At 45.6% G+C, this 10,823-nt stretch overlaps 2 protein-coding genes across 2 annotated transcripts in view; both read left to right on the plus strand.

Moving 5' to 3' along the window:
- LOC131694099 (protein embryonic gonad-like) overlaps positions 1-10,823 on the plus strand; it is a 366,208-nt gene that overhangs the window by 138,844 nt on the left and 216,541 nt on the right. The window lies entirely within an intron of this gene.
- Positions 8,900-10,785, plus strand: LOC131694100 (uncharacterized). The gene is made up of 3 exons (XM_058982485.1): positions 8,900-9,250; positions 9,369-9,555; positions 9,643-10,785. The coding sequence occupies exons 1-3, from the start codon at positions 9,234-9,236 to the stop codon at positions 10,294-10,296; spliced, it is 858 nt and encodes a 285-aa protein (XP_058838468.1). The 5' UTR covers positions 8,900-9,233; the 3' UTR covers positions 10,297-10,785.

Consider the following 10,823-nt stretch of genomic DNA (forward strand, 5'->3'; position numbering starts at 1 on the left):
AGTGAAACCAGTAGAAATGTCGCCGCACGGCGGCGCGAGTGGTGGTGGTCGAGTGTTCGACGAGAATAACTTTCCGGCGCTTGGCTTGATCTCGAAGCGCTCTGAAGGTCGCTTTCTCGTTATTGAGCGCAGTGATGAAGGTGAAACGCTGCAAAAAATCTCACCATTCCTCATCGATAAAGCGATTCGGAATTGTTGTGGGGATGTCCCTAGCGTGAAGAGAATACGCGATGGAAAAATATTAGTGGAAACACAAACGGAAAAGCAAACTACGCTCTTGACTAAGTTGAAAACAATTACCGAAGGCATAAATATCCTCGTCAAAGAGCATAGTACTCTCAATAATTGTAAAGTAGTCATGTCTTGCCGTGAAATCTTAGACGAAGAAGACGATTTCATTTTAGAAAACCTGCGCGAGCAAAAAGTTACAAAACTTGAGCGGATCTTCAAAAAAGTAGACAACGAAAGAGTCAAAACATCCACATTCATTTTAACAATTGCATCGAAAATCATGCCCCAGGAAATCAAGGTTGCCTTCACGAGAGTACGCGTTCGTCCATATTACCCGAGACCGTTACGATGGTTCAATTGCTTCCGCTTTGGACACGTAGCGAAGGATTGTTCAGCAAAGGAAAAAACGTGTGTCAACTGTGCCGAAAGTTTTCACGGTGAAAGCTGTAAGAGAACCTCAAAGTGCGTGAACTGCGACAAACCCCACATGTCGACAAGCGTCTTGTGTCAGGTCTTTATTCGAGAAAACAGTATTATACAACTTAGTGTCGATAGAGGCATTTCTCGACTCGATGCCAAAAAACTCTGAACAGTCGAGCGTACGGAATTATGCTGAAGTAGCTGCAGCAGGAGTACGCAAATGTGCGTGCAAATGCTCTTGTGGCCTATCGATGGCTATTACAACACCGAGAGCGAAAATTCAAATGTAGCGGTCATGTCATATTCAGCAATATTTTTCAAATTTTGTAGAACCAGTCTGATTTGTTTGCGCCAAGAGTTAGACAACCTACCGTTGACCGACTCTTGCGCAACACCCTAGCAAATACTCCTCTCCGCGAGGGGAAGAAATTAAATTGTCTGTTGAGATTCTCCTGAAGACGAAAACCATGACGATCCTTCCCTTGGAATGCATGATGGAAAGGGACAGATAGAGTCAAGGGTTAGCTGACAGAATAAAACAGCTAGTGGGGTCGTTGATTTCCGAACTTGCCCGAAGAAATTTGCGGGAAAATACGCGCTTCCTGTAAGTTCGTACGAAATTACCTTCCCTAATCTGAGGATTAACGCTGCTAGTCCATTTCGTCCCAGTCCGCCAAACATAGTGAAAGTGCGCGTAGTTTTGTCCGGTTTAGTTTCCAAGTATGTAAAGTGTCGTGATAGTACTTTGAATTAGTCTAAATTTCTTGTCTCTCCCGTTCCATTAGTTGTCTGTAAGTTCGTAACAAACGCTAGCGTGTGGTAAAGTGCGTGCGAATTCAGGAGAAAGGTAATAGCGCTCAAAATTATAGTGCCATTGACCCTCCCCATGTGCTAATGACCCCGTTTGCAATAGCCAGACGGCACCTCTTTATTTGACACAGCTACGACGAACGAGAGGAAGAAGAGAGGAACAAAACCACACGCGCGCAGGTCCAAGCGCATCGGACGAAATTTGAACCAGGCACCGTTACGCCGCCGGAAGGAAGGACGACCCGTCTAAAAGCCGTTCCTTCTATCGTCGGGAAACCCAACGCAACTTTTCCGGCCGATTAAAGCATCAACCAGCATCCAACAACCGCTGGTCAGAAACCGGCGCGGCGATCGATGTGATCGCCCATCATCGCCCGTCATCGCAGCAGAACGATCGACAGCAGCAGAAACCAACAGCAGCAGAACTGGTGAGTCGTATCGTTCTTGCTAATTAAGTGTGAAGGGTGGCATCCAAGGAGGACGCCACAGTGATTTAATCCGTCAGAGCGAAAAGCGCTCGAGAAGTCGTCCACGGACGGCGAGATTAGGGACGCGTCCATGATTTGAGGTTGTGTGTCGGCCATTACGTTTTAGTCCGTCATTCACGAACGCCACACACAACCCATTTAATTAGTCACCCGGGTGCAAAGCAATAGCTGATTGATACGCTGGAGCCGTGAGGTGACGTCACCGAACTTTGGGAGGATTTTAGAAATGAGAAGAAAAGCACAAGCAGGTCAATGAGCACAGTAGGGAGAGAGTACACGCACACCATCAGAAGATAGGCCTAGAAAGTTAAAAGCTAAAAAAATACAAACATGAAATAGAACATAAATCTGCCGTTTTGTACCGTAAATAAATGTTGTTTAGTGTAAATGTAGCGAATGTTTTGTAGATTCATGTAGTACTCCCTTATGGTTTTAGTCTCGTTCTAGTATGGTTACGTCACTTCGTTCGGTGTAGTTTTCGTTTCGTTTCACTGTCTTCCGCTTGGCGGAATTTGGTGAGTGGTGAAAGCTTCGCTTTCAGTATGTTTGGGCCACCTGGCGGTGAGTGGCTGCAGTTCCAGTGATGATAAGTTAGGCATGGGGAGTTTCTTACCGCGAATTATTTGAGGGTGATTAGGTTTTCTGATGATTGCTGCTGACTGATAATAGGGTCGTTTACCCGACTTTTGGAGGCTAACTTTTGATAAGCCTGTCTGGTTCGATCCTGATTAATTTCTTTTAGGTGAAGCTTCTTCAGGGACTCGCCCTAAGAAGAGTCTCATCCGGGCAAACAAATCTTGGCGTGCAGTCTTCCTACGGGAAGTGGCGCATAAGCTGCACGCTTGCTAGGGATCGACCAGGGCTGGCTACAAATTGGCGCCCAACTGCAGGATTTTTTCGGAAGTCTTGAAGAATAATCTGGAGAATATTGTTGAAGTTATGATTGTTTTCGTCATTTATTTTCGTTCTTATGTACATACTTAGTCTAGGTTCATTTTTGTAATTTATGTAGTATTTAGGGTAATGTAACATATTTTGGAGACCGTTTATTTTGGAGAAATATCATCAGGCATATATATTTTGGAGGAATTTTTTTGAGGATACAGAAATATTTTTGGGGTTTATAAGGAATATTCTTGTGATGTTATCGTTGTGTGGGAACATTTATTAGAGATAAGGGTTTATATTTACCATTTTTTGTACATTTTCTATACTATTTATTATTTTATACATAATCAAATATAAACCAAAATGGCTTCTAAGTTTCCGAGAGCTGACCACTTAACCAATGAGGAAGTAGATTACGAGCTCATGATTCGTGGTAAGGTTGAGGAAACTAAAACTGATTCGGAAGCCAAATACCGACTACTACGAAACCTTTTTTACGAAGATGTGAGGGAAAATCGGGATTATCCGTCGCGGTTTACTATCGAACAAGAGTTCGATCGCGTGTCAAGTATAATCGATGTTTTGAGAGGGAAGTTGGAGAAAGGTCCAGATGAAAGGTGCATTTCCCGATTAAAACATTACGCGCTTAGGGTCGCCCGAAGCATAGCTGAGGATCCTGGATCCGAAGCCATGCGTAAAGAACTGATAAGGGAAATTCGAAGTGTGTTGAACAGATTTAGTGGGAAGAAGGGTTCCGAAGATTCTCACTCAGGAGAAGTTGTCGACAATCAGCAAAAGTCATTGGAGTCAGGGAATGATGATAGGAAAGACGAGAAGCACCGAGACGACGGACAAGAACGCGAAGACAGGTCGTCTGATGAGCATTCGAAGCGATCCCTTGGAGCTATTCCCAAAACGGCAAGTGAGGAACAACTACGGAGGGAAAATCAACTTAACGACGAGAACAGAATGCTGAGAATGCAAGTGGCTGAGTTGAGGCGAGAATTGGCAGAATTTAGACTGGCAGCCCAGATACCGGATCCGACGAGGTTCGTCAACCCTTCCAATCGAGGGCTTCAAGTTCCTGAGCTGATGAGTAGGGTGGAGTTCGACAGAGAAGCGCAACCGACACCGTACAACCGAGTCAACCGTCCAGAAACCGAACGCAGGCTGAGAGAAGAGGTACCACAACGACGATATAGCGGCATTCCGCAGACGAGACAGGATGAGTCCGATAGAGGACAAGCGATTCGAAGGGAATCAGTCGAACGACGGATGGAGACAGTAAGCGACCGTTCCTACTACGATACACGAGACGGTTAGGAGCAAGCGCGACGGTTGAGCAGAATGTATAATATGGAGACGAGAATAGCTGAACGGGAGGATCCAGCTGATAGACGGTGGAGCGACAGACGGAGTTTTTCTCAGTGGGCTAGTCGAGGTAATCCCACCGGTGGCCTGCATCGAAGGCAGAGTGCAGTAATCCTGCAGAGTAGCGAGGACGAAGATGAGTATGACGCTGAGCAGTTTCGTCCAAGACGTCGTGTGAATCGACGAATCGCGGATCGTGAGATTCAGGACGCAGACCGGCGTATGGAGAAATGGCATCTAACTTTTAGTGGCAACCCCCGCCATCGATCGTTAGAAGATTTTCTCCATAAGATTCGTAGGCTAGCGCGAATGGACCGGATCGCAGATGACATCCTGTTGCAGCGAGTGCATACCATATTGCGAGGAGATGCCTACGATTGGTACTTGTGCTACGCTGACGAGTTCCTAGATTGGCAGGACTTCGAGGAGAAAATCCGCTACATGTACGGCAACCCGAACAAGGACCAGGGAAATCGTCAGAAAATTTACGAGCGGAAACAACTTAGAAACGAGCCGTTCTTGACGTTTAAGACGGAGATAGAGAGGTTGAACAAGCTTCTATCATCACCACTTGATCAGGAAAGGGTGTTTGAAGTCATTTGGGACAACATGCGTCCACACTACCGTTCCAAACTGGCGTGCAGAACTGTACGAGATTTGCGCAAGCTCGAATACTATGCGTACCGTATCGATGCGAACGATCCGGCACTCAGACAGTGTCGAGAAGGACCGACACGTAACACGACGGGTCTACACAACATCGAGGCTGAAGAGTCGACGGGATCCTATTCCGAAGCAGAAGAGGTGAACGCGTTAGGAAAGAGGTTCGATGGTGATCGGCGGGCAAAGGAGCAGTCCAAATCAGTAACGCGTGCTCAACAACCCAGTACCACGCCGGCAGTCGAACAGACAAATGGTCCCCTTTGCTGGAATTGCCGCCAAACGGGACATATTTGGCGAAACTGTAGACACGAAAAGCAGTTGTTCTGCTACATCTGCGGAACACCCGGTAAGACGACGGTGACCTGCGAGAACCACCCACGGATTGACCGGGACAGGATTGGTAATCCATCGGGAAACTAGGTCAGGAATGCGGAGTAGGGAACAACAGCATTCCGCCGACGAACGTTCCCAGTTCTAGTCCGTTTGAGGACCCGTTTCTGAAGGTGTGTGAAGTAAGGGTCCACACCGAGAGCAGCCCTCACGTAACCGTGAAGATTTTTGACACCGAATACGACGCTTTACTCGACTCTGGCGCAAGTGTCAGTGTAACGAGTATGACCGATATTGCCAAGAGGTATGGTTTGACGATGCAGCGTAGCCCACTGAAGATTGTCACGGCCGATAAAACTGTACATGAATGTCTCGGATTCGTACAGCTACCGATGGTATTCAAGGGAATGACCAGAGTGATTCCGACGCTAGTGGTACCGCAGATTTGTAGAGAGCTGATCCTGGGATACAACTTCTGGAAATCGTTCGGAATCGAGCCGATGATTGAGGGAGACCACGGATTCGAACGAGTGGCCACTGTTGAGACCACTCCAACGGGATATGGAAAGGTGGATACGATCCAATTCACCTTGCTGCCGATCGAGACGCTACCCGCGTTGAAGAATGTTGACCCTGATGCGACGTTGGATATCCCGGCTCTAGAGCTACCGGAACCTTCAAAAACGACTCCGGAGACGGTAGAAACGGAACACGATCTGACACCCGTCGAACGAAAGGAGCTGATTGAAGCAATCAAGAAATTTCCATGCACAACAGCAAATAAGTTGGGTAGGACCTCGTTGTTGCAACACGAGATTCGGTTGACCGAAGAAGCAAAACCGAGAAGACAGCCATGGTATCGGTGTTCACCAGCAGTACAAGCGGAGATGGAAGCTGAGATTGAGCGATACAAGCAGATGGATGCTATCGAAGAGTGTTCGAGCGAGTGGGCCAGCGCTTTGGTACCAGTTCGGAAAGCGAATGGTAAACTACGAGTCTGTCTGGACTCTCGCAAGATAAACGCCTGGACTAAGAAAGACTCGTACCCGATGAAGAACATGGGAGAGATCTTTCATCGTTTAGGGAAGGCGAAGTATTATTCGGTAGTGGATTTGAAGGATGCCTATTTCCAGATTCCTCTAAAGGAAGAATCAAGGGACTATACGGCATTCCGCACACCGCAAGGCTTGTTTCGGTTCAAAGTTTGTCCGTTTGGTTTAACAAACGCACCGTTCACGATGTGCCGGCTTATGGACCGGGTAATCGGATTCGATCTCGAACCAAACGTTTTCGTCTACCTGGACGATATCGTGATAGCGACGAATTCGTTCAGTGAGCACGTGAGACTACTGAAAATAGTAGCAGAACGTTTGGCAAAGGCAAATCTGACGATATCGCTTGATAAGAGTCGATTTTGCAGGAAGCAGGTGACATATCTCGGGTACCTGCTAACGGAGAGAGGAGTATCCATTGACAATGCACGGATTTCGCCAATCCTCGACTATGCTCGTCCGAAGAACGTGAAGGATATTCGGCGACTTCTCGGTTTGGCAGGGTTTTACCAGCGCTTCATACGTGACTACAGTCGCATCGTAGCTCCGATATCCGACCTGCTAAAAAAATCGAAAGCTAAGTTTGTGTGGACGGAAGCAGCAGAGATAGCGTTTGGAGAGCTAAAAGCAGCTTTGGTGTCGGCACCGATTCTGGGGAATCCAGACTTCGAAAAACCGTTCACAATCGAATCTGATGCGTCGGATAACGCGGTTGGTGCAGCACTGATACAGCACGTTGATGATCAGCCGAGAGTGATCGCATACTTCAGCAAGAAGCTGAGTAGCACGCAACGGAAGTACGCCAGCGTAGAGAAAGAATGCTTGGGTGTGTTGCTAGCAATTGAGCATTTCCGCCACTACGTTGAGGGTTCTCGCTTCAAGGTGGTCACCGACGCACGTAGTTTGCTGTGGTTGTTCACGATCGGGGTGGAATCGGGCAATTCGAAGTTGCTAAGGTGGGCTTTGAAGATTCAGTCCTACGATATCGAACTGGAATACCGGAAGGGAAAGAATAATATACTGGCTGATTGCTTGTCGAGGTCAGTGGAGACGATATTTACTCTGACCGCCGATGTCGAGCATCAGGAATTAGCGGCGAAGATCCAGAAAGACCCAGCGAGTTTCCCGGATTTCAGGGTGATAGATGGACTGATCTTGAAGTACGTCAAAGGGGACAAAAAAGTGGAAGATGCACGATTCCAGTGGAAGAGATACCCGTCGAAGGTAGAGCGGAAGGAAATCGTCCAGGAAATTCACGATCGAGCTCATCTCGGTCCGGAGAAGACACTAGCAGCGGTGAAGGAGCGCTATTTCTGGCCACGAATGAGCAGCGAAGTGAAAAGGCAATGTCAGGCGTGCCTTGCATGCCAAACTAGTAAAGCGACAAACCAGAATACGACCGCGCCGATGGCAGAGCAGAAGAAGTTGGCTCAGTATCCCTGGCAGTTCTTGGCTATGGACTATGTCGGTCCACTTCCAGCTTCCGGCAAAGGCCGAAGTACATGTCTCCTCGTCGTAACTGATCTCTTCAGCAAGTTTGTGCTGGTGCAGCCTTTTAGGCAAGCGACCGCGGAAACGTTGGTACAATTTGTGGAAAACATCATCTTCCTGCTGTTCGGTGTTCCGGAAGTGATCCTGTCGGACAATGGGACACAGTTTACTTCAGCGATGTTCCAAAGTCTGCTAGCGAAGTATAACGTGACGCACTGGAGAACCCCGAACTACCATCCTCAGGTAAACGATACGGAACGAGTCAACCGTGTAATCACGACAGCAATACGAGCCTCAATCCGGAAGGACCACAAAGAATGGGCCAATAATTTACAGCAGATAGCCAATGCCGTGCGCAACTCAGTCCACGACGCAACTCGCTACACTCCGTACTTCGTTATGTTCGGCCGGAATATGGTTTCCGACGGTAGGGAATATCGCTATCTGAGGGATTCGCAAACGACCAACGATGGTCAGCTGAAGAACGAGGAAAGGGAGAAAATGATCGAAGAGGTTCGGGAGAACTTGAAAGCGGCGTACAGCAAACACTCGTCCTACTATAATCTTCGCTCCAATGCCAATTGTCCAACTTACTCTGTGGGTGAGAAGGTGCTGAAGAAAAACATGGAACAATCGGACAAAGGCAAGGGATTTTCTGCAAAGCTGGCCCCCAAGTATGTGCCAGCCGTAGTGAAAAGGGTAGTAGGAACCCACTGTTATGACCTTGAGGACTTGAAGGGGAAGAGACTGGGAATTTTCAACTGCAAGTTTCTCAAGAAACTTACCCTTTCAAGTTCAGCTTTAACATCGATCACTGGTTGATCGAATAAAAGTCAAGCTATGTACCTCTCAGTATTTACTGATTGAGACAACGCACCATGATGCTTTTGCTCTGGTTGCAGAAAATACTGTACCGCAGTTCGTAAAGTTAGCACTGTCCTTCAGACAGTGCACCCCCACAACAACTTTCATTTACTGGGGGCATCCTTGTTGCTAAGATCTTCATTCTAGCTCAAGAAGAACTTTGCGAACGTGTTGGAGTATGGTCATTTTAGATCTCCTTGAGTTGCAGCACTCTTGGGTATAAAACATTTGTTACTGAACGAACAAGTTCCCCTCGACCTGGGCTGGCATTACGTACGGTGATTATCACCTAATGACTATCACTTATCATTTTTCGGAATTATGTAAGGTGACAATCACCCCTGTCGGTCACTTTTTGTGAGGGCTAACATCACCAACACGATGTTGGAATTCCGTACGGTGACAATCACTGAGAAGTGATCACCTTCTGTCAAAATAGCAGTGACAATAAGAAAGCTATCACTTTTTTTTCTCTCGCGCTATTTGTAATTTTTTTTAACAAAAACGGTCGCAGTTTAAGAAAAAAGGCAATGTTTCGAATGTTATGTTTTGCACGTGAGTCTTGCTTGAAGTATAAAAGCCATTTGCATTAGGAAACAAAGAAGTTGGAGTTGTGTCGTCAAAAATGGGAGAAGCAAAACGGTGAGTTCATTTAACAAATATTATAAATCAATGCATAAAATTCTCTTTTAGTTGTGATAATTATCACAAAAATATTACAAAATTTTTATTTCTGTTCTTCCTTAAATTCTATTCCTAGTGGCAATGCAACGCAGATGCAGTTATCTTTGCTGGACGAATTCATGAACAAGCACAAGGAACTTGCAAGAGGATCTTTCATGAAAACCGAAAATGGCAAAGATAAATGCAACAAGCTGTGGGTGGAACTCAAAACGAAGCTCAACGCCGTTGGCCCACCTGTTAAAACGGTGGCCGAATGGAAGCGGGTACGTTGTTTTTGACTTTATGTATGCGTCTTTGTTTGGTAATATGGTTATTTCAATATAACTCTTTTTCACATTATTTCTTTTTAGGTCTGGACTACACGAAAATACAAAACGAAGACAAAATTGTCTTCGAATAAAAAATCTCTCAAGAAAACAGGAGGTGGACCGTATTCTGGGAAAGAGTTAACATTCGCCGATGAATCGATAATCGAAGCATGTGGGCTGGAAGCTACCGTTACTGGTATTCCGGGTGTTGCTTCCTACGGTTTCAATAGCGACATGGAGGAGGAAGATGATCGCAGCATCGAGAATATTCCAACTGACGATTACTTAATGGAATCTGTTTTTGACCATCAGACAGCAGGTCCGAGCTTGACCACCAGACCACACGCGCCAAAAGAGAAAAAGAATGTGCAGTTGTTAGAAAAACAAGTAGAAATAAGTCAACAATTTCTGGACACCTGCAGTGAAACCTTACAAAAGATAAGTAGTTCTCAAGCGGACGTGTCTATGCACTTGCGATCACTAAAACACGATTTCAGAAAACTAGTAGAACTAAAACAAGAAGAGTACAAGGAGAAAAAAGATTACAGAAAAAAGAAATTAAAAATGCTAGAAGAAAGTGGCTTTCAGAAAAGCGTATTGAAAAAAGAGCAATTGGAGCTCCAAAAATTGAACATAGAAGTATTACAAACTACGAACGAATTGAAAAAATTAAAACTAAGTAGAGAAGATGAATGAATACGTACGCGCCAATGTTTGTATGTCTGAGATGAGTGTGTGTGAGATGAATGTGTGTCTGTGAAATGAACGTGTGTTTCTATGAGATGAATGTGTGTGACTGTGAGATGAATGTGTGTGTGTGTGTGTGTGTGTGTGTGTGGGTTGAGTATGTGTGGATCAAGTGTGTGTGTCAGTGAAGAACATTGCAATTTTCTAACTATAGCTTATTAGTTTGGTTGCGTTTGAAGAATAAATGTCACCTGCATTATAAAACAGCAAACAACGAAATATATGATTTGTTTAACTTTAGCAATCCCAGCAGTATTGTATCCCATGGTTATTAAAATGCGTCGGTTGTAGAAGAGAAGAGCATGTTCAGCAAGATGTTTGAACATGAAATGCTTAGAAAAGAATAAATTTGTAAATGAAGGGAAAACAAAACGGATTAGTATAAGATTGAAGAAAAGGACAACCAAACTAATCGAATAGACAAACGATTTGAAAAAACGTGATGTGATTGTGTACGTGGGCTGAATTTGTGTGTA

This window comes from Topomyia yanbarensis, chromosome 3, assembly GCF_030247195.1.
Source record: "Topomyia yanbarensis strain Yona2022 chromosome 3, ASM3024719v1, whole genome shotgun sequence".
Taxonomy (NCBI): domain Eukaryota; kingdom Metazoa; phylum Arthropoda; class Insecta; order Diptera; family Culicidae; genus Topomyia; species Topomyia yanbarensis.

What these genes read in the sequence shown, in the direction of transcription:
- LOC131694100 (XM_058982485.1), top strand. An exon ending in CGGTGGCCGAATGGAAGCGG is followed by an intron (nt 9,556 to 9,642) that starts GTACGTTGTTTT and finishes ATTTCTTTTTAG; the next exon opens with GTCTGGACTACACGAAAATA.